The sequence below is a fragment of the Apium graveolens genome, chromosome 3 (assembly GCF_009905375.1).
Source record: "Apium graveolens cultivar Ventura chromosome 3, ASM990537v1, whole genome shotgun sequence".
Lineage (NCBI taxonomy): Eukaryota > Viridiplantae > Streptophyta > Magnoliopsida > Apiales > Apiaceae > Apium > Apium graveolens.
The window spans coordinates 71,446,777-71,470,585 of record NC_133649.1 but is presented as its reverse complement, the minus strand read 5'-3'; the positions used below and the strand labels follow the sequence as shown (position 1 = coordinate 71,470,585).

Sequence of the window (23,809 nt, the reverse complement as noted above, 5' to 3'; positions counted from 1 at the left end):
GAAGAGTTTCCATATTGAGAACTTTAAATCCTTTATTAAATGTAATTACGAATGAACAGAATGAACAGCTGTGAGGTCTGTCTCATCAGCCTAAGTAACCTTTCATAGTTTTGTAGTAAGCAGTGAAGTAATAAAAATTAATCTTCTATTTCACCATCTTCCCTAAAACATCTTTAGTTTACTTATTTTTTTACTTAGCTTATAGATTTTCTGGTTTACTTCTTCCTAAATCATTACATTCCTAGTTGGAACTACAGTCTTTGATGTTGATCATTATCTGAGATTAGATGAAAAATACCGAAAGGCAGTTTTTGGCCATTCAAGAAATTGTTTTTTTACAGAGATTCCTAACAGCAGAGAGGTACTATATTAATGATGCTGCGTTTGGTTTGACATGAGGATAATCAGAAGTTTGGATATCATCATCTCTATGATTGACCATATTTAAGGGAGTAAAGTGTTGTATCTGATATTTATGCACACTGAAACTCTTCGGTTCATTCAGAAATAAATAAAGAAAGGAGAAATCTGCTTCTTTGCTTGAAGAAAGCAGAAAAGAAGAATTATATGGTTGATGCTAGGTTGTTTATTTTTATAATCGTTGCCATCATTCATTTGCTATTTCTGATTGCATAAAATTTGCCATGCTAACATTTAGTATTTACAATCCAATGCACATGCTTTGCATGGTTGCTATTAACTATTTTTTATTACTACCGGCTGCTATAACCCCAGATTTTAAAAACTTAAGCAATCCTCTTTAAAAAAAAATTCAATTTTTTCACAATGATAAAAGAATAATTTCTAATATTCAATTAAAAGTTAAGTTAATTTTCCCTATAAAAATATGTTAAAAGTATGTCTTTTATTAATGCCGGATAATATGTTAAATCTTCAACAAATTCCTCTCATTACCCCTTACAAAATGGGTAGCTTTCAACTCTCTCACAGGTATATATTTCAGCTGACTTCTAGTTGATCATGTGTTGGTATTTGTTGTTTCGTCCATATGTAGTTTGTAGTCGGCTCTATTTATTTTCTTGAATTTTGAAGTTAACTATAATTCTTTGTTGGTAAGTACAGGTTGCACTAGAACTTTTTGATAAATTCTTACCTGAGTGGTGTGCCAGCAATTTGTGTTCTATCCTATTTTGATCCTTGAGAGTTAAGAACCATATTCGTTAGTTCTTATGTCAAATATCTTAAGGCTGATCAGTACCATTCTTCATATAACCTGTATCTGTAATCCTTACCTCGACATAGTTGGGTTTTCAGTTTATTTTGTTGCAAAAACACCTGAATCAATCCTAGTTGTAAACTCTATTTCATAAATATTTCGCTTTTCTTTTATGAAATACTACATGCTTAAGTTGAACGTGCAGTACTCTGGTTACCATTAAGGATTCATTTTTTGTTTTTTAATTAATGTTAGGCTCATACCTTTAATTTATTTTTCTGTAGTTTTCTAACTACCAATTATGTGTTTTACTATTTTCCCTCAAACGTTAGACAAGTATGTTCTGTCATGATTAACTCATTGCTTTAATTTTCTTTTGTCATATTCCCATATTATATGTTAATTTTTGAATTAGTGCTTGTCACTCGGAATCTACCTTGCTAAGCACAGTTTTGTGGTAGATAGCATTTTACAATGAAAAGTGTCCTGATCTGTGGAAAGAATCATCAAGTTTCTGTAATGTTACCAATAAGATATTGACTATTGAGCCCGAGTTATGTTAGTTTGAGAATCATTTTCAGCACAAAAGCTTGGATGATTACTGATGGCATTTTTGCCCTCTAATCTCTGCAGAGTAGTTTTGGCACCTCTAACAAGAATGAAATCATACGGAAATGTTCCTCAGCCACATGCTATCTTATATTATTCTCAAAGAACCACGAAAGCCGGTCTTCTTATTACTGAAGGAACTGTGATTTCTGACACTGCCAATGGGTAAATATTGATATCTGTGATTGTTATTACTCTGATATTTAAGATGTGAAGGCAAGTGTAAATGCAAAAATGTATTATTAGTATATACTGAAAGTGATTAATGATTGAAGGTATCCGGATACACCTGGTATATGGACAAAGGAACAAGTTGAAGCCTGGAAACCTATTGTGGATGCTGTTCATGCCAAAGGTGGCATCTTTTTTAACCAGATCTGGCACGTAGGGAGGGTTTCAAATTCAGGTATTATATTTTACTGATTATTTCCTTTTAAGAAAAGGTTCTATCCTGGTTTGAGTTGAGTCTAAATATTGAAGTTATAACTTTTAAAGCAATAATAATAATACCAGGAAAATTTGCAATTTCAATAAAAAGTAAGATGGATGTTTGTTTCGTCCCATTGGTCCCAAAAGATAGATAGTATTGTTATTCAAGTGAGATACTTCCTTTTGTATTAGAAAAGTAAAGTTACCCTCTTACTAACAATATCTTCTGTCAATTTGATATGTTGTAGGTTTCCAGCCAAAAGGACAGGCTCCGGTATCTTCTACAGACAAACCAATCACCCCTAGTAATGATGGTTCAGATTGTTCCCCTCCTCGACGTCTCAGTACTGAGGAAATCCCACAAATCATTAATGATTTTAGACTCGCTGCTAAGAATGCCATGGAGGCTGCTACTTCTTCAACCTACATTTAGTTGACAAACTTGCTTTGAGTCTATATAATGTGAAAGGAAATATCCAAGTGACTAGGAAGTTTATTTAGGTAGTACTTAATACCCCAGCAACCTTCCCTTCACACACGGGGTTCGTCAACTTATGCTAACCGTGTAACTAGGCTTCCCCTAGTCCCATACCCAAAGCCCATACGGGGTTCCTAATGGGCTCTGTTAATATTTATTGGGTGCTGTTGGGTCTGTCTCATCCTCAAAAGCTAGCTTGCAGGCCGACAACAATATAGATGACGTCTTTCTCTTATTTAATATCCAGGTTTTGATGGAGTTGAAATCCATGGTGCTCATGGATACCTAATAGACCAGTTTTTGAAAGATCAAGTCAACGACCGAACAGACAAGTATGGAGGGTCCTTGGAGAACCGTTGCAGATTTGCTTTGCAAGTTGTTGAAGCTGTGTCAGAAGAGATAGGAGCGGATAGAGTAGGCATAAGGCTTTCTCCGTTTGCAGATTACAATGAATCAGGTGACTCAGATCCAGAAGCTTTGGGACTTTATATGGCCGAATCCTTGAATAAGTATGGCATTCTCTACTTGCACGTGGTGGAGCCGAGGATGAAAACTCTTGGAGAAAAATTCAAATGCTCCGAGAGTCTTGTGCCAATGAGAAAAGCATTTAATGGTACTTTGATTGTTGCCGGGGGCTATGATAGGGAAGATGGTAATAATGCAGTGGCTGGGAATCATGCAGACCTTGTTGCTTATGGCCGTCTGTTCTTGGCGAACCCTGATCTACCCAAGCGGTTTGAGCTTGATGCTCCCCTTAACAAATATGATAGAAACACGTTCTATACATCTGATCCAGTTGTTGGCTACACCGATTATCCGTTTCTTGATGAAACAAATAGTGCTTAACCGTAAAACTTGAAACACTGAGGTTAACGTGTTGTATTCTGTCAGTTGGAGTTTATTATTGTGTTGTAGTTTATGCTTATAATAATCCGTTCTTAGTGAAACCTGGTTTTACGGTGGCATTCCATTTAGTCATCCCCCTCGTTAAAGAACTAGTTTTTATGGGTCCCCAAACACATCTAACAATCAAAATCTTGAAAAATACAATATGGCTGCCTTCAGAACTATAGGTGTGATAGTTTCTATGTACTACTTAGTAAGTTTGTTCGTATTGTACTCTGCACCACATCGCATGGAACCAAAAATGCTTTAGAATCAGAAATTCGAGCCTAATAAAAATATCCCAAATTACCACATAATCAACGATCAACGTCACATCATTTGGAACAATTTTTAGTTACCAATAACCGATAAGCTTTACCTTCCGCTAAAAAAGTAGAAGTATATATTTTTTTTTTAAAAGTGAAGGCTGAGAAATAGGCAGAAGAAGTCTCTAACTTAGCTGTTGATTTGCAGATTTCTGATGATGACCTAATTCAAGATTTACGTGAAGAATGCAGATTATGGGTCTTAGTTGTTGTAAGTGATAAGGTTTGGTGTAATTCTATTTGACTGGGTAAACAATTTTATCTTGAAAACAAACTCTATCTTGATAAGGCTATTTGAACTATTCTAATCTTATCCTTTCTAAGGTTTATCTTTTACAACCAACTAACGGGTTGTTTTACAAAGACTTATTCAAATATTTTCAAACAAATAGATTATCCAATCTTATCTCTTCTTTGTTTTGAAAATCAAACCCGTTAGATTTGTGTGTATAAATACACATCTTGTTCTTCAGATTCAATAAGAGTGTTTATTCCACGTTCTATCTTTATTCTCTGAAAAACTCTTCTTATTTCATTCTCTTGAATATTCTTTCTAAGAAGAAGACACATCTCATGTTTTCAGATTACACCTAATGATTCCATGTTCTATCTTTATAATCTGAAACACCATTCTTGTTTTTATATCTCTTGAATATCCAGTCAAACAAGAAGCCTAGTTTGAGTTGTAAACTTTCACATTATATTCTCGTAACTGAATCATGTATTATATCACTTGGCCCGGGTTGTGGGAGGTTGATTACAACAGGAAGGCCAAGTAGCTTTGTGCTAGGAAAAGGTTTCTTTCAAGTGGGCCAAGATTGTAATCAAGAAAAGTTTGTAAGTAATTTGTTTTAAGTGGATATAATACATTCTCTATGCTAGTTGGCATGGGGACTTGGATGTACGCCATAGACTAGGTGTAGGGGCCGAACCAAGTGAAAACTCTTGGTGTTCTGCATTGTTTGATTTCTTTATTACTGCATTTATATTTCAGTAATTTACTTTCGGCAGTTAAAAGAGACTGTCTCATACCCTGTCTCATTTGTAAAGGGACTGTCCCATTTGCATAAGAGACTGTCCCATTTGCCTTGACAGTTAGAATATTATTTTATCTATTGAGCCTATGAATTTCATTTGGTATCAGAGCAGGTGCATTTAATTCTCTTTTTAGTGTTTATTTTGCTAGTGATCCATGGCTCAACCAGATAGGTATTCAAACAATTATCCACCACTGCTTCATGGTGCTGAAAACTACAATGATTGGAAGTTTCAGATGAAGATCTTTCTCCAGCGTGATGCATTCGAATGGGATGCTGTAGAAAATGGTTTCACAATTCCTATGAAAGAAGGGAAACCAAAATCTCTCAAGGATCTTTCTCCAGAAGAAGTAAATGCAATGAACTCCAATGCTAAAGCGATGAACTCACTTCTCAATGGCATGGTAGCTACAGAATTAAGAAAAGTATCAACATGTACTACTGCCAAACAGATCTGGGATACGATCAAAGTCAGCCACGAAGGCACGTCTAAGGTACGTGAAGTAAAATTAAGTTTGCTAATAAGTGACTATGAAGGTTTCAGGTTGGAAAGAGATGAAAGCGTGCGAGATGCTCAAGGGAGGTTTCTGACATTGATGAACTCTATCTCACTTCTGGAAAGGATCATTCCTCAATCTGAGATTAATAGGAAAATCCTCAGAGCAATGCCAAAGAAGTTTGCTCCAAAAGTTACCATTCTGCAGGATTCTACGCTGCTTTCGACTATGGATACTCTAACACTGTTCAGTGAATTGGAAGAATTCGAAAACCAGCTACGCAGATATGATGAAGAAGATGAAGCTCCTCGCAAGAAAACTCTGGCACTTAATGCAGATGCAGACGAGTCTCCTGATGATTCTGATGAAGAGATTGCTCTTCTAACAAAGAAGTTTCATAAATTTCTTGCCAAGCGCAATGCCTCCAAACGACCTATGAAGTCACAGTTTCCAAAGAAAGACTTCAAATCTAATTCGAGCAAGGAGGTTAAAACGAATCAAAGCAAAGATACTTATTTTGAGTGTGGAAAGAAAGGGCACTTCAAAAAGGTCTGTTACAAGCTGAAGAACAAAAAGAAGGCATTAATTACTTGGAGTGATGATGAATCTGACGTGGAGATCGATTCAGACGATGAAGTTGCTCAACTTTGCTTTGCTGGACTAGAGGACAACTCCAGTGACAATGATGAGCTACAGAATATTAAGTATAATTTAAATATATCTTCATCTATTTTAAATTTGCAGGTCCAGGTTAAGAAGTTGAAAGAAAAGAATGCTTATTTAAAATAAGCATTAAGTGAAGTTCTTAGTGAAATGGATGACTCCATGAAAGAAGAAGCCTTGGTTGCTGAAAATAAATCCTTACTTGAAAGGGTTTCAAAACTCACTGAAGAAAATCAATATCTCAAAAATGAGATTGAGATGAAGGATGTATGACTTGAAGCCTTGAAGAAAGAGTCAATATTTGTTAATCCAGAAACCGTTAAAGAAGACAGTGCTCCTGATTCCTTGGTTCCTGAATTAAAGCAGAAAGTCGAACAGCTTGAAAAGGATTTAGCTAAATGTTTTCATGGAGAATGAACTTTGAATGCTCTTCTTGGTGAACAAAAATCTTCTCTTGATAAAGGAGGTTTAGGATGTGAATCAATCAAGAAACGTGCATTTCAAGGAGGGTATAAGCGAGCTCCTATGAAATATAAGATGCTTTATGAGAAATATCGAGATTGTGGCAAAGCTGGCCACCCTACAGCTGAATCTAGATTATGTGGTATCAAGGACCACTCCTCTAACTCATCTTATAAATCGTCTACTAGATATAAATCTGCTAATACTTCTGTTAATATTGTTCATATGTGGATTAAGAAATCAGATAGACATTTATATAAGATTTGTGATACTAACCAACTAGGACCCAAGGTTAAGTGGGTACCTAAGAGATAAAGCAATTCTTGCAGGTTTGTTTAAAGGTCCATGTTCCGCGAAATAAATGGATCATCGACAGTGGTTGTTCACGTCATATGACAGGTGATAAATCCAAGTTTCTATCTCTAGTTGCCAAGGAAGGTGGCTTAGTTACTCTTGGAGATTCAAACACCGTCAGAATTATTGGAAAAGGCACCATTGGTAATGACAGGTTTGCCATTTCTAATGTTCGTTTAGTTGATGGTTTGAAATATAATCTTATTAGTGTAAGTCAACTTACTGATGCTGGTCATAAGGTTAAGTTCGATAAAAATGTATGTTATATTGGTACTAAGTCTAACGAGTTTGCTTTAGTTGCCAAAAGGAAAGGAAATATTTTTGTGTTAGATTTTGATGAACAGCAGGAGGAAATTTGTCTTGCTACTGTTCAAGATCAGCAGAATCTTTGGCATCGAAGTCTAGGCCATGTTCACATGGATCTTCTTCGGAAGATATCTTCTCATGATCTGGTTCGAGGTCTACCAAAGCTGAAGTACAAGAAAATAGAACCTTGCACAGCATGTCAACTTGGAAAACAGGTGAAAACTTCCTTTTCTGCTAAGAATAAAGTGTCAACTTCTGTTCCTTTGCAGCTCCTTCATTTAGATCTTTTCGGTCCAGAAAGGTATGTAAGCTTGGGAGGTAAGAATTATGCTTTTGTTATAGTTGATGATTATTCTCGTTTTACTTGGGTATTATTTTTACGAACTAAGGATGAAGCTTTTGTTGAGTTTAAGGATCTTATTACTAACCTTGAGACTAAGTATTCATTTAAGCTCAAGACTATTCATAGTGATCATGGAGGTGAATTCGAGAAGGATTTCACAACCTTCTGCAAATCAAGAGGAATCACTCATGAATTCTCATCTCCTCGAACTCCTCAGCAGAACGGAGTAGTAGAACGCAAGAACAGGACTTTACAGGAAACTGCCAGAACTCTACTGCATGAGAGTAAGCTTCCAAGAAAATTTTGGGCTGAAGCGGTACACACTTCCTGTTATGTTTTAAATAGAGTACTTATTCGTCCTATTTTGCTTAAAACACCATATGAATTACTTAAGAAAAGGACTCCTAACATTAGTTATTTTCGAGTATTTGGTTCCAAGTGTTTTATTTTAGATACTCAAAATAATCGAGGCAAGTTCGATGCGAAATCTACGGAAGGAATCTTCTTGGGATATTCTACAACAAGCAAAGCTTATCGTGTTTATAATTCTGTCAAGAACAAAGTAGAAGAATCCATCAATATTGCGTTCAATGAATCCTCAAGGAATATATCTCAAATTGATGAAGACATTGCGAATCTATCTTCTCATTCCCAAATGAGACAGTCCCATTCCCAAATGAGACAGTCTCATTCTGAAAAGAGTCAGTCTCATTCTGACAAATCAAACAGTCAAGACTCTCCAGGTCCATCTCAGTCTTCTGATAATTCTTCAGGATCTACTCAAGCTTCAGATGAATCTTCTGGCACTCCAAAGACTCCTGATAGTGTTTCAAATGTGAATTTTGTTATTCCTCCGGATAAATCTTCACAAGCGGAAATGAGGCAGTCTCTTTTGAATGAGACAACTCCTATTCATTTCCAGGCAGATAATTCTAATGAGGAAGAAATGAGTAATATTCAACTTCCTAAATCTTCTAGGACTGTGAAGAATCATCCACCAGATAATCTTCTCACTGATTTAGATCAAGGGATTTCTACTCGAAGCAGACTTCATAATCTATGTGCATTCTGTGCTTTTGTTGCTGAATTCGAATCAAAGAATGCTCAAGAAGCAGTTGCAGACGAACACTGGTTTGTGGCAATGCTGGAGGAATTGAACCAGTTTGAGCGATGTGATGTTTGGGAACTCGTTCCACCTCCTCAGGATGCCAAGATCATTGGTACTCGTTGGGTTTTCAAGAATAAGAAAGATGAAGATGGAAATATCATTCGAAATAAAGCTTGTTTGGTTGCTCAGGGATACAACCAACAGGAAGGAATCGATTACGACGAGACATATGCTCCAGTAGCTCGTTTAGAAGCTATTCGAATCTTAATGGCTTTTGTAGCTCACAAGAAATTCAAGCTTTATCAGATGGACGTCAAAAGCGCTTTTCTAAATGGCTATCTCAAGGAAGAAGTCTACGTGAAGCAGCCTCCAGGTTTTATTCACGAGAAGTACCCTAACTATGTTTACAAGCTCAAGAAATCTGTCTATGGATTGAGACAGTCCCCTCAATGTTGGTATGAGCGTCTCAGTCAATTTCTTATGAACAATGGTTTCATTCGTGGTACACTCGATCCAACTCTCTTTATTTTTCATAAACGTGATAACTTTCTTTTAGTACAAGTTTATGTTGATGATATAGTATTTGGATCTTCTAACGAATCTTTGTGTAAGTGGTTTTCTGATTGCATGCATAAGGAATTTGATATGAGTTTGATGGGTGAATTGCAGTACTTTCTAGGTTTGCAAATTAATCAGTCTAATGCAGGAATATTTATTCACCAAGGCAAGTACATAAAGGATTTACTCAAAAGATTTGCTTTTGATCATGTCTCACCTAAATCAACTCCGATGAGTACTTCAGTTAAGCTTACAAAGGATGAACAAGGTACACCTGTAGATGTCACTAAATTTCGAGGTATGATTGGTTCATTGTTATATTTAACTGCCTCACGACCTGACATTATGTATAGTGTATGCTTGTGTGCTCGTTTTCAATCTCAACCTAAAGAATCTCATTTGAATGCCGTTAAAAGTATTTTTAAATATTTGAAAGGTACGAGTGACTTGGGATTATTTTATCCAAGCTCCTCTTCCTTTGACTTAATCGGTTTTTCAGATGCTGACTATGCAGGCTCACAGGTTGATAGAAAAAGCACAAGTGGTGCTTGTGAATTTTTAGGAGATTGTTTAGTTGCATGCATAGTAAAAAGCAAACTTCAGTAGCTCTCTCTACAGCTGAAGGAGAGTACATTGCAGCTGGAAGTTGCTGTGCTCAAATTTTGTGGATGCAATAAACTTTGTAGGATTTTGGTATTTCTTACTCAAATATTCCTATTTATTGTGATAATACCTCTGCAATTAATATCTCAAAATCCTGTTATGCATTCTCGTACTAAGCATATTGATGTTCGTCACCATTTTCTACGAGATAATGTTTCTGAAGGTAATATTGAGCTTATTTATATTTCTACTGAGAAACAGCGTGCAGATATCGTCACTAAGCCTTTAGCTGAAGATAGATTTTGTTTGATGCGTCGAGAACTTGGTATGTGTTCTTTGTCTGATTAATTCTTTTGTCCCTTTTATGATGTTGAGGGGGAGAAAGAGTTATTTTTCGATTTTGATTATGTACTAATTTCATTTGATTCTATACTTATTGTTATATCTGTTGCATAAAGATATAATCTGCATATGCTATTTTCTTGTTACTAATATCTTGAACAGAGCTTAAAGTGTTTTTGATAGGGGGAGCAATTGTTCTCTTTGTCATCATCATAAAAGGGGGAGAATGTTGATTTGCAGATTTCTGATGATGACCTAATTCAAGATGTACGTGGAGAATGCAGATTATGTGTCTTAGTTGTTGTAAGTGATAGGGTTTGGTGTAGTTCTATTTGACTGGGTAAACAAGTTTATCTCCAAAACAAACTCTATCTTGATAAACCTATTTGAACTATTCTAATCTTATCATTTCTAAGGTTTATCTTTTACAACCAACTAACGGGTTGTTTTACAAAGACTTATTCAAATATTTTCAAACAAATAGATTATCCAATCTTATCTCTTCTTTGTTTTGAAAATCAAACCCGTTAGATTTGTGTGTATAAATACACATCTTGTTCTTCAGATTCAATAAAAGTGCTTATTCCACGTTCTATCTTTATTCTCTGAAAAACTCTTCTTATTCCATTCTCTTGAATATTCTTTCTAAGAAGAAGACACATCTCATGTTTTCAGATTACACCTAATGATTCCATGTTCTATCTTTATAATCTGAAACACCATTCTTGTTTTTATATCTCTTGAATATCCAGTCAAACAAGAAGCCTAGTTTGAGTTGTAAACTTTCACATTATATTCTTGTAACTGAATCGTGTATTATATCACTTATCCCGGGTTGTGGGAGGTTGATTACAACAGGAAGGCCAAGTAGCTTTGTGCTAGGTAGCTGTGTGCTAGGAAAAGCACTACATCATAAATGGCCTACAACAACACCAAGAAAATGTTACAACAGGCCCAAAAAAGTGTTACCACAGCCAGAAAAAGGCCTAAGGTAACATAAAAATTAAGTTGCTTTTTTTCGAGTTACCTTTGGCCCCTAAAGTAACATCCTTTTGGCCTGGTGTAACATTTGTGTTACAATAGCAGTCAAATGTAACATTAAACTGTGTCTATAGTATCACACTATGTATGTTACCTTTGTATTTAGAATTTGTTAAAAAAATGGGGCCCCATGGGTGGGTCCCACAGCGGCCCCAATTTAAGTACCTAATGTAACATATTTTTTTAAAAAAATTGATAGGATTGGTTTGTAAATTGAACATACCATAAAACCTGGATTTCATACAAGTCAATAAAATAAACAATCCAAACCAAACTTCAAATCAAGTTTTACAAACCCCCATCAAATACTATTACATTCAAAACTTCAAAATCTACCAACTACAACCATCATAAGTCTACAATATAAGGAAATCACAACAAAATGAACTAATTAAACCAACTAATTTACATCCAAAACTTGACCCTACCCTTCAGAAGCCCACTCCCTACTAATAGAGAACATGGAACAATTGACTCACAAAACTTAGCTAATATTCACTCCAACGACATATGTTCAGATATCAACTCATTTGGCTGGTGAAGTGATAATAAACTTTCTTGACACCTGCTTGGATGTGTTTCCCAGCACGAGGGCCATCCACCAACACACGTTCCCTACAATTCACATAATCCAATTAGTAAATATATATTAACTTCCAGGAATAATCATAGTATTAATTAACTTTCACAAAATGACACCAACACTCCAGATATCTGTCTGCATTTAGACTTCAAGGTTATTGGAGGTTAATAAAACGAAAAATAAATTGATGAGTTGGTAAAAATATTCGAGTTCAAGTTACTATATGTATTTGTATATATGTATTTGTATATGACTTTATTGTCTTTAGTTAGAAGTTGGTGAAATTAATAACAAATTTGACCATATTTGGTTAGAAGTTGGTGAAATTAATAACAAATTTGAAGAACTATAGATTCATTACAACACCCCTGCCCCCTTTTGCCACTCACTCACATTAAGGTTTAGTGGTATCTCCTTCGCTTCCTTTACGGAATAAGAGGGAAGAGTGTTTAATTAGCAAAAAAATGTTAAGAATAAACCCACCATATTATTTTAGAAGTTGATTATAGTCCAGCAAAATTTGCACATTTGAGGATTCACCCCTTACGTGATTGTCAGAAGTTAGAAACCAATTTTTCTTCTCAGTTGCTAGTTTCCTGCAATTTATTGGGTGTTCCTTACCCTCTAGAATGAACTCGTAATAAAGCCTGTACAACCCAGTACAAAAATTGATACAAAAAAGACAAGGGAAAATGAGAGTATGATACAAAATGTCTCGAGTAGTAGTGTTCAATCAGTTAGTGTGGTGACATCCTACAACACACATAAAAATACTACTATAGCTTTAACATATGTTCTATTTACAACTAATTTCATTGATTAACCAATTGACAGGAAGGTCCAGAGGAAACGAAGAGGAGAGTTTAGGTTAAAATCATCAATCTGGAATAAACATACAATATATTAATGTGTGTAAATTAAAGTAATTACAAATAAATTAGCAAGAAGTAATTAGACATGATCACAAAGAGAAATGACAATGACTCTCCAGAAAGTAAACGTATTTAAATAACTGGACCACATGTTACTTCTTCAGTGAAAAAATATTGGTAAAACACCACATGGAGTATACAACTTACAAATAATTAGGCAAAAATTAACCAGAACATCTAAAACTCGAAAAGTCTAAATATTATAAAAACTTCAACAAACAAATATGTTAACAGGGACATAAAAAGGATAAATGACATACCAAATATGACGATTAGTTGATTAAGAAGAGGAGGAGTCGGTGTTATTAATAGTACTCTGTACTATAAACCATGCTCGACTAAATTCGAGCTAGAATGCTGCGGCCTTAGAATAAACACCAACATTCATGGCATTTACAGTTAGCAAGTACAATGCAGGACAAGTTACAAGTACATAAGAAGGAAAAGAGGAAAATTGGAATGGTGTTTCGGGGTTACATCTCAAATTTTTCTAGTAATATAAGATCTTCAATAATCTCCCTACTTTCTTATATTGATGCATGTGACTATCACTAAGTAATCGACAGGTTAAATATATATACAACTCCTTCACCATCAAAATGTACAACATGCAAGGTCTTAAACGTGGAAGCTGTGTAAAGATCCATCTTGCACATTAAAATTTATCAAAATAGAAGTACTAATACTGGCCCAAGAATTAATGGCGAAGGAAAAGTGATTTACCAGAAACAAGTTCGGTAGTTAGAATCCTTTTACTCCGTATACCATCTATCACCATGGGAACATAACAACCTTTTGTATTAGATAACAATTCACGAAATCTTTTCTGGTTATTCGCCTCCAATTCATATTCACATTCACGGGATAATTCTTCTTTAGCCACCTACACAGATATTTTAGCATAGTACTGTAAAAAAGGCACTAATACAACCAATACCAGTGAAACGATGGATAATTCCATACAGGAGTCGGAAATGTCCAGGCAATGAAATTAAGATCTTGTTGAACCTGAAAAGTTTTTTTTTAAAATATAATTGATGTAATAAAAGAATACAAAACATGTATAATCGAACTGCAAATGGAATACTGAATATGTTTATTTGAAGTGCAAAACGAATACACGATATGGTAAAACATTGGATTCTTTCTCAGAGTTATACTCCTGCTTTTCCTTGAATAGATTACAAACATATTTCTACTCAAGCCACAATGAGATTAACCTATCTTGATGAATAAGACAGGGGACTATCTGAGATCAACTCGCAGTTTTATATAAAAACAGGATTTGTCGGGCCTATTTCAGAATCTAGATTCAAAAAGACCAACTAAATTTGCAGTTGTTATTATGAAGGTCAAAATGAAGACACAAGGAAGGTAATTAGGACTTGTATATACACGTAAAATTGAAAGGATTTGCTATATATAAGGAGAAAAAAGATGACACGGCTAACTATAACAAGACTGATCGTAAAATATATTATAATGTACACATCACTTACTTTTATAGCACTGTCAATGTACATTTGTTCTGGAAGCAGATTTGTGTAATCTAAAATCAGTTTCACATTATCGATGTCACTATCAATGTTATCCGCAACGCCAGGATACTGGATTTTCATAGCAACGTCCAAGCCATCCTTCGTGACAGCATGATGTACCTAAAATATATTGTAATTACAAATAAAAAGAACAAAATATATTAATACTTGGCAGCAATGTTAATTGAAATAAAAGAAAAAATGAAATAATGTGAAAACTCTACATCACATGTCCTATACTTGCAGCAGCTAATGGTTCATAATCAAAGCTTGTCAATTTAGACGACCATTCAGGCCCCAATTCAGCTTCTTTTAAAAACATTTCTTCCTCTACTCCTAAACTCGAAATTAATAGTACTCTGTACGATTAAAATAGATGATAACTGGAATAACTTACATTTGAAACAAAACAAGGAGATAAGTACCTAATTAAGTACCTTTTATCATTATTTCTTCACTTTCTGCTCTTCCATAGCCAAAACCAAACAAGGGGCAAAGCTTTCTGGATCTTTAATTCTACTGATAGTAAGATAATCGATAAGTTTTTATCTTCAGACAACTATACATGAAAACTAATAAATACATGTAGAAAAGGTTAAAAACACTTTGTTAAACCCAAACAAAAATTTACCACAAAACTTATCTAACCTGAGGTTGAAGAATGCCAATCTCAATCCCACCATCTCTTCCATCTCCGCGCCCAAGACTACCCTCTCAATCTTGTAACCTCCTATCTCCCTACAATCCCACCCTCTCAAAATGACATCGTAGAAGAAGACCCATTTAAACAAACCGGGTTCATAACCGCTTTCTCCACCTGGTCACTCAAACCCCACCTGATTTTTACCTCCGACAGAAAAACCGTCAAATACCGGAAGAAAAGTAGTACCTTAAAGTAGAAGCCCAAATCTAATTCGATCCCAATTTAGCACCTGAACAAAGAGAAAAAACAAAATTAGTACTGGAATCCTATTCAAACATAAAAACCCTAGTTCTGTTTTAAACTCGAATCGATTCAAGCAGTATTCATATTCATAGATCTGTAAAATTTTAGCTCTTAATCAAAATTTTTGCTTTAATTTACCGTTTAATTGAAAGAGAACTAAGAGAGGGGTAAGAGCTGCGAGAGAGAACAACCAAGACAAAGAGATTTAGAGAAGGTAGGGAGAGAGATGTTTTCAGAGATTGATTTTCCTGAATTTTTAACCCGCATTTGCCAAAATTTGAAAGCCTCTTTTAGCCCGCACGAACCCAACTAAAAATTGCTAATTTCATTTTATTTTTAGTTTCTAATAAAAAATTTAAGCATGAATAGTATTCAAATGTTTTTTAATTAAAAAATATCAATGACTTATTACAGTTTATAGAATTAAACAAAATATTTAGTTTAGCTAATTTTAAAATAACATATCATGATAATTTGTAATATTTTTGTTTTAAAAATTGTTTAAATAATAATATAAAACTTATAAGTACTTTAGTAATTAAAATAAATATAGAATTAATCAATTATTCCATAGAAGTTATATTTTAATAATACATCTTTATTATATTATCAAACTTCATTAATTTTGAAGTTAAATAATTATATACATATACATATATAATTATCTATAAAATGTTATTTTTTATCCATTAATACCCTATTGTAACATAAGTTTCCACATGTTACTGTATGTAACACTTTGTAGCTATAGTAACATGTTCTAGAGGCTATGGTAACATCAAATTTACTAGGTAGCGTTAGGCTAAGATGGGTATAGCTAAGGTAACATAATATTGTAACACTCGTGATCAAACCATTGCGATAGGCCATCTATGGCGTAGTGAAGGTTTCTTTCAAGTGGGCCAAGATTGTAATTAAGGAAAGTTTGTAAGTAATTTGTTTTAAGTGGATATAATACATTCTCTATACTAGTTGGCATGGGGACTTGGATGTAGGCCATAGATTAGGTGTAAGGGCCGAACCAAGTGAAAACTATTGGTGTTCTGCATTGTTTGATTTCTTTATTACTGCATTTATATTTCAGTAATTTACTTTCTGCAGTTAAAAGAGACTGTCTCATATCCTGTCTCATTTGTAAAGGGACTGTCCCATTTGTATAAGAGACTGTCCCATTTGCCTTGACAATTAAAATATTATTTTATCTATTGAGCCTACGAATTTCATTAGCAACTTGCAGTAGAGTTCTTAGTTCAAAATACATACGCAACTTACATATTTCAAGTTTGATCGTGTCACCATACTGCCAGCCCTGACTGGCCTCGAGCCTTTGTTATGACTGAGTATTGCACGACTGATGTTTGACGGTAACTTTTTTAGTTTCTTACTGTTGCATGATGGAAAATGGGTGTTGCAAGCCTCACATTTTGACAACTTGATAATAATGATCATTTATATTTGGATAATATTGATCACATCTGATCGACACATATATTTTTTCAACTAATCTCATTATATGTGGATGAAAATAGAATTTGCTATCTTTCCTGAGTAAATATCCAGTTGGGTGATGGTGATGTCCTCATTTTACAAGTGGGAACAAAGAATTTTGCAGTGAAAAATATCATGGAGGATGAGCAAAATCATCAACTTCCTCTTCTAACCCCATACAAAATGGGCAATTTTCAGCTTTCTCACAGGTATACTCTTCAGCTTACTTGATCTTGTGATAAAAAATAATCAAATCTATGGTTGGGCTTGGGCAGTATATAAAAGCATAAGTTTTTGATATTATTCAATTGTGGTTGTGAACTGTAGTACAAGCATGTAGTGGTTATAATAACCTTTTGGTTACTGGAATTCATTTTGGTGTTCACCTATACAAGGAAGTTAACCTATAACTAATTTTTTTTTTTTACAATCCATACACATTTTTCCATTTGCAGTTGAGAAACTCTAGGAGTATTGTAGGTGAATTACTCTAGTTCTAATTTCTTATTTTCTTCTGATTGCATAAATCTTCTTCCTGATTCCAGACCGTTATCAGTACCAGAGGCGAGAACTCTAATCTTGGATATTTGTTAACTAAATTGTCTGTGCGGGGTTTGCCTTTCTTTTTAACCCTCATAGTACCAAAATGTTTATAGATCACAACTCTCTCATCTTTTGCTCAGTGTTTGAATCTGTAATTTTTCAAATTCTCAAAGTACATGTTTATACAAGGCAGTGGAGCTTCTGGCTTTAAATTGGCATTACTGATGGTACTTTACAGGTGAAACCGAAAAAGTATTCTGATATGTGGAAGGAGTAATTAGTTCAGTGTAATGTTTTACCCCATAATTAATCGTAGCTCGAGTTCTGTTTCTTTGATGATTATATTCTGTCTGTCATTATAGTTTTGCATAATACTTTCTACAGAGTAGTTTTGGCTCCTCTCACAAGGCAAAGAATGTACGGGAATGTTCCTCAGCCACATGCTATATTATATTACTCCCAGAGAACCACGAAAGGCGGCCTTCTCATTTCCGAAGCCGCTCCAATTTCTGACACCGCCTTAGGGTATACATGGATATCTGTGATTCTTCTCAATTAGACATTTTAGTGTAAATATGTATGAAGCTGCATATATGATATCATTAGTGTACAACAAATGTGATTTTTGATTGAAGGTATCTAGACGTACCTGGTATATGGACAAAAGAACAAGTCGAAGCCTGGAAACCTATTGTGGAGGCTGTTCATGCCAAAGGTGGTATATTTGTTTGTCAGATTTGGCACACAGGGAGGGTTTCAAATACTGGTACTAATTTCGAATAGTTATGTCCTTTAACAGAAGTTCTTTTCTGGCTCGAGTTCTGTTTAACTATTGCAACTGTAACAGTTAAAGCAAGATTAAAATCAAAGAATTTTTGCAACTCTAAATAACTACAAGATTAATGTTTGTTTTAACGAAGATAGTATTTACATTTTAAAAAAATGAAGGTACCTTCAATTTGAATTCTTGTAACAGGTTTTCAGCCAAATGGACAGGCTCCAGTCTCTTGTACAGATAAATCTTTAAGTCCCGGTAATGATGGTTCACATTATTCGCCTCCTCGACGACTCAGTGCCGAGGAAATTCCTCAAATTATAAATGATTTTAGACATGCTGCAAAGAATGCCGTGGAGGCTGGTACGTCATTAAGCTCAGTTATTTGTGCTTAGCACAAAATTGCTCTAAGTTTGTGGAACAAAGGTGAAATGAAGATAGTCATTGTGATGTAAACAATTTTTTTTACATGTGTACGTAGATTTCCTTATGCATATATGATTTTTATGTACGTGGAGGAGGAAGGATTTTAAACCATGATCGAGGATGGGGTAAAGAGCCTTCTCACTAGGCTCTCTACTTGTGCAATTTTATTCTATTCATTATATTTTAGTTAAGAGACTATTTTATTAAAAAAATTCGACTTGTTAAATCCTAAATGCAGTTCATGTATACAATTATATTTGTCTATGCTAATAATGTGTATTTTAGTTAAGAGACACTAATCATGGAAAGCATTATATCAAAACTTTCTTGTATTTCGAATCATTGGATTTGACTTCATCATAATGAAACTTTACTTGTGAAATGGAGGAATCATAATTATATTGTGGATATTTGTGCATGATGGCCAGAAGTTAGCTGCATTGATGCTGTTTTGTCTATACCACATGTAGGTTTTGACGGAATTGAGATCCATGGTGCTAATGGATATCTGGTAGACCAGTTCTTGAAAGATCAAATCAACGACCGAACAGACGAGTATGGAGGTTCCTTGGAGAAGCGTTGCAGATTTGCTTTGGAAGTTGTTGAAGCTGTGTCAGAAGAGATAGGAGCGGATAGAGTAGGACTAAGGCTTTCGCCTTTTGCAGATTACTTGGAATCAGGTGATTCAAATCCAGAAGCTTTGGGACTTTATATGGCCGAATCCTTGAATAAATACGGCATTCTGTACTTGCACGTGATCGAGCCGAGGATGAAGACTGCCTGGGAAAAATTTGAATGCTCTGAGAGTCTCACGCCTATGAGAAAAGCATTTAATGGTACTTTTATTGTTGCCGGGGGTTATGGGAGGGAAGACGGCAATAAAGCTGTGGCTGAGAACCGTGCAGACCTTGTTGCTTATGGTCGAGTGTTCTTGGCAAACCCTGATCTACCGAGGCGATTTGAGCTTGATGCTCCCCTCAACAAATATGACAGAAACACATTTTATACATCTGATCCAGTTGTTGGCTACACTGATTATCCGTTTCTTGATGAAACAGATAGTGCCGAAACATGAGGAACAGAGGTTTATGTTCTCTTGTTTACTGTCATTCATAACAGTATGCTGGAGATTATTGTTGTGGTTGCCTAAACTGTGGAAGCATCTATTAGTTAGTATTTCGCCTCTATCAATAAGAGTGCTTGGGAATTTATCGTTGTATTATAGTTTTTTTTTGCTAAATGTTGTATCTTAGTTTTTACTTGTGTAGTGATCTCTGTTCTTGGAGAGTCCCGGATGTTGAGGTGCTGTTGTTGCTTCACTCATATCATAGGTGAATGTTGTCTTTTGTTTATGCAATGGAATATATCCAGATTCCAGAATCTCATTCTGGCCACTTAAACCGAATTGGTGCAGAAAATTACTTGTTCATAAATTATTATTTAGAAATTGAAACAAGCCTTTTACCGTTTAGTAACCTCTTGATATTCTCGAGGCCTACCAATTTTAGAACATAATCAAAAATATTATATTTTATATTTTCTCGTTCATATTATTTTTTGACAAAAAAATTTATAATAAAATATATTAGAAAAATAATATTTTATATATCATCAAAATCACAAATAAAGTTGGCATAGAGTGCCAACTCACTTGACATTTCAATAACATCCCACAACTCCAATTAACAAAAGTATAAAGTCAACTCATGTAGCATGATTGCCACCACACTTGATACTATTTATTGGAGATGTTCTAAATAATAACGCAATAAAAAGAAAGATACAATTTAAATAAATATTTTTTAAAAATATTATGCATAATTTAACACCAGTTTTTTACCGTTACAAGTATAGAGTATATTCAAAAGTTAGCGATAAACAATTAGACTACATTATAATTACATAAGAAATTGGTTCAAAATTGAAATTTTATACATAGCTGAAACTCAGCATTTTTACCGCTATAAATTTAGGTTACATTATAATCACATAAGAAATTGGTTCAAACCTAAAATTTTATAGGCAGCTCAAACACCACATTTTTACTGTTACAGAAGTTGGTTCAAAGCTGACTTAAAATGCGTCATCTACATATCTATACAAAATGCAACGCTGTGAACAAAAAGTTTTGTGGTAGATTCATACAGCAGCCTGCAGGCATAATTGTTTGTCACAGCAAACGTGACTTAAGTTCTGCGTCATTACATACGTGATTGAATATTTGAAGTAGTGTTATTTAATTGTTTGTTTGACCGAACTAGGCATAAAAAAGGGCACATTAACAATTATCGTTGTCAACTTGTTTAGCCATGTCAGTATCTATATCTCTGGTCAAACTTGGTAGTTCCTCTGTTTCCTATAAAAACCCCTGTCAAGGAGTTCGTAATATTATTACACACACAAGAAAACACAAAATATCTAGAGAATCTTCAGTGTAAGGAATAATGGCAGAAGTGCAAACCCTTCAATCATCTCTTATGACTCCATACAAACTGGGTAACTTTCAGCTTTCTCACAGGTATAAATATGAGCTTTAGGTTACATTGATCATGTCTTCAATTTTGTTGTTTCATATATTTATCTGTGCCTGTAAATTCTGTTTCTTGAATTTTGAGCGGAGAGTTAATTAACTGTTTGATGATAACCCATTTTGTGGTTTTATTTGATTCTACTGTTGTGTCGTTTGGCGTCTTTGTGATAGAGTGATCCTGATTGCACAGACATTGAACAATGTTAATGAATAATGATGAAGGGACTTTTCGACATAGATCTGTTTTAGACGCATTACTGGAAATTCGATGTTTACGAAAAAAAATCTTCAAAGAATTTATAGTTTTAGTGTTTTTGATGTGTGGGGAGTGATTTTCTGCCTGCATTTTAGATTTCTTGCATATATGAATCGTCTTGACTAATTTTCTACTTCTTCAAATGATACTACCTTTGTTGTCTTGTTTGCCAACATAAATATGTTTATGTTCATTAATCATCAAAGTTGTTAACTCATTACTCAAACCTCCTTCCAATTTTTTTTCAGTATAACTCATTTCACCATGATCTTAGATATTGATAAATTGTTTAAAATCATCTTTACCTTGACAGCATTGGATTCCAGATATATATATATATATATATAAATATTTGTCGCCTCAGATAGCATCATAGCACTGCATCTTTTAAAATGTTTATCTCCGATAACTTGGATGATATTTGTAGGCTGTGTTATAATTTCTTGATAATCTGTTTGGCGAAAGAGCTTTAAAAGGTTGCTTATAATCTAATTTCACATATTAATTTCTACAGAGTAGTTTTGGCACCTCTAACAAGACAAAGATCGTATGGAAATGTTCCTCAGCCACATGCTATATTGTATTACTCCCAGAGAGCCACAAAAGGGGGCCTTCTCATATCTGAAGCCACCGGTGTTTCTGACACTGCTCAAGGGTATACATGGATATATGTGATTGTTATTATTCTGGTATTATTTATGCCAAGACTCGTGCAACTGCAATTTTTCAATATTGTTGCAATGTAACAAAATAATCCTTGATTGAAGGTATCCGGATACACCTGGTATATGGACAAAGGAACAAGTTGAAGCCTGGAAACCTATTGTGGATGCTGTTCATGCCAAAGGTGGCATCTTTTTTTGTCAGATCTGGCACGTAGGGAGGGTTTCAAATTCAGGTAATACTTTTGCCTGGTTACAGTTCAACTTTTGCGTAATTTAGCATTTGTAGCAAGATATAAAGAAATAATATTTTTGAGATTAAATTTAATTCAGCAATTACCCTTTGGCCTTTGTATCGAAAAGTAAAGATAGTTCCTCATCTGTTTAATCAATTTCAAATGCTTTTGCAGATTTTCAGCCAAATGGACAGCCTCCAGTATCTAGTACAGACAAGATGATAGCTCCTCAAATTCGAAGCAATGGCATTGATGTTGCACAATTTTCGCCACCTCGGCAACTGAGTACAGAGGAAATTCCTCAATATATAAATGATTTCAGACTTGCTGCTAGGAATGCTATGGAAGCTGGTATGTCTACTAAGTGAAAACTAAAGCTTCGGTAAAATGTGTTAAGAGAGAGTGATTGGACATAGAGATAGTCTGATCACTTCAAACACCATTTTTCCCATTTATAATCTTGGATACTTGAGAACATAATTTTCGTCTATATTAACTTCTGATGCTACTGAGCAGCTTACTTGAATCCCAGTATCGCCATTGCAAGGTCAAATTATGAAAGTTTGGTTTTTCAATTGGGCTTCATAAAGTCAAAAATGATTGCGTGCTTGTTGAACAATTTCATTTTTTAAAAATACGAGATTATGAAAGTTATGCAGGGATAGGAATTCTTTGCATTGATGTTTTCTTTCCTTTTATTCGAAATGTAGGTTTCGATGGAGTTGAGATCCACGGTGCTCACGGATACCTGATTGACCAATTTATGAAAGATCAAGTTAATGACCGAACAGACAAGTACGGAGGCTCCTTGGAGAATCGTTGCAGATTTGCTTTAGAAGTTGTCGAGGCGTTGTCAGAAGAGATAGGACCAGATAGAGTAGGCATAAGGCTTTCACCCTTTGCAAGTTACATGGAATCAGGGGATTCTAATCCAGAAGCACTGGGACTCTACATGGCTGAATCACTGAATAAATATGGCATTCTCTACTCCCACATGGTTGAGCCAAGAATGAAAAGTGTGGGAGAGAGGGTCGAGACCCACCACAGTCTTGTCCCTATGAGAAAAGCATTTCATGGTACTTTTATAGTTGCTGGGGGTTACGATAGAGAAGATGGTAATAATGCTGTGGCTGAGAACTGTACTGACCTTGTTGCCTATGGTCGGCAGTTCCTGGCAAACCCAGATCTACCAAAGCGGTTTGAGCTCAATGCTCCTCTCAACAAGTATGATAGAAACACATTTTATTTATCTGATCCGGTTGTTGGCTATACCGATTATCCGTTTCTTGATCAGACCATCAGTGCTCAAGTGTAGGAAAAAAAACAAAGCTTAATGTTGTTATTGTTTTCCCTCTGTGTGAATCATTAGGGATTATCAATGTGTTCTCCTGAGTGCTATGACATCTGTTGTTATTCTATCTATATAATTCTTGGCTCAAGCTTCATGCGGTTTAATAAAACTATTTACATTATTATTTGATTTCCTGCTTGCAAGCACTAATGAGGACCACAGATTTGATTTGAAGCTGGGACTGTCATCCTGATAAGTTTTGAGGTTTATACATCTATAGTCGGTACTAAAACTTGTAATAAAGCATGCATGCACTTTGATCGTAGAGTCATAGTTTAAACCTTTGACACACTTGTTTTTTGAGAAGTAAACCTTGACACTTAAA

General features: G+C 34.8%; 3 protein-coding genes and 1 long non-coding RNA gene across 6 annotated transcripts; 3 read left to right on the top strand and 1 right to left on the bottom strand.

Annotated features, from left to right (window-relative positions):
* Positions 1-871: 871 nt before the first annotated feature.
* LOC141710767 (12-oxophytodienoate reductase 2-like) lies at positions 872-3,754 on the top strand. Its single transcript, XM_074513300.1, has 5 exons — positions 872-951; positions 1,811-1,951; positions 2,062-2,192; positions 2,464-2,622; positions 2,938-3,754. The coding sequence occupies exons 1-5, from the start codon at positions 872-874 to the stop codon at positions 3,537-3,539; spliced, it is 1,113 nt and encodes a 370-aa protein (XP_074369401.1). The 3' UTR covers positions 3,540-3,754.
* Positions 3,755-14,511: 10,757 nt separating this feature from the next.
* On the bottom strand, positions 14,512-15,442 carry LOC141710956 (uncharacterized). Its single transcript, XR_012571157.1, has 4 exons — positions 15,356-15,442; positions 14,920-15,203; positions 14,709-14,787; positions 14,512-14,607 (listed from the first exon to the last, which is right to left on the bottom strand). It is a non-coding gene; the product is annotated as an uncharacterized LOC141710956 (long non-coding RNA).
* A 1,108-nt stretch (positions 15,443-16,550) lies between these two features.
* On the top strand, positions 16,551-19,854 carry LOC141712414 (12-oxophytodienoate reductase 1-like). 3 transcript variants are annotated; one of them, XM_074515344.1, is made up of 6 exons: positions 16,552-16,914; positions 17,487-17,535; positions 17,633-17,773; positions 17,884-18,014; positions 18,225-18,386; positions 18,920-19,854. In XM_074515344.1, the coding sequence occupies exons 3-6, from the start codon at positions 17,664-17,666 to the stop codon at positions 19,522-19,524; spliced, it is 1,008 nt and encodes a 335-aa protein (XP_074371445.1). In that variant the 5' UTR covers positions 16,552-16,914; positions 17,487-17,535; positions 17,633-17,663; the 3' UTR covers positions 19,525-19,854. The 3 variants fall into 3 exon arrangements, with proteins under 3 accessions (XP_074371443.1, XP_074371445.1, XP_074371444.1); XM_074515343.1 differs by having other exon boundaries at positions 17,251-17,535; XM_074515342.1 differs by lacking the exon at positions 17,487-17,535 and having other exon boundaries at positions 16,551-16,914.
* Positions 19,855-20,811: 957 nt separating this feature from the next.
* On the top strand, positions 20,812-23,613 carry LOC141712413 (putative 12-oxophytodienoate reductase 11). Its single transcript, XM_074515341.1, has 5 exons — positions 20,812-20,967; positions 21,750-21,890; positions 22,003-22,133; positions 22,308-22,484; positions 22,844-23,613. Exons 1-5 carry the CDS (start codon positions 20,894-20,896, stop codon positions 23,446-23,448), a joined length of 1,128 nt encoding a protein of 375 aa, XP_074371442.1. The 5' UTR covers positions 20,812-20,893; the 3' UTR covers positions 23,449-23,613.
* The last annotated feature ends 196 nt before the right edge of the window (positions 23,614-23,809 follow it).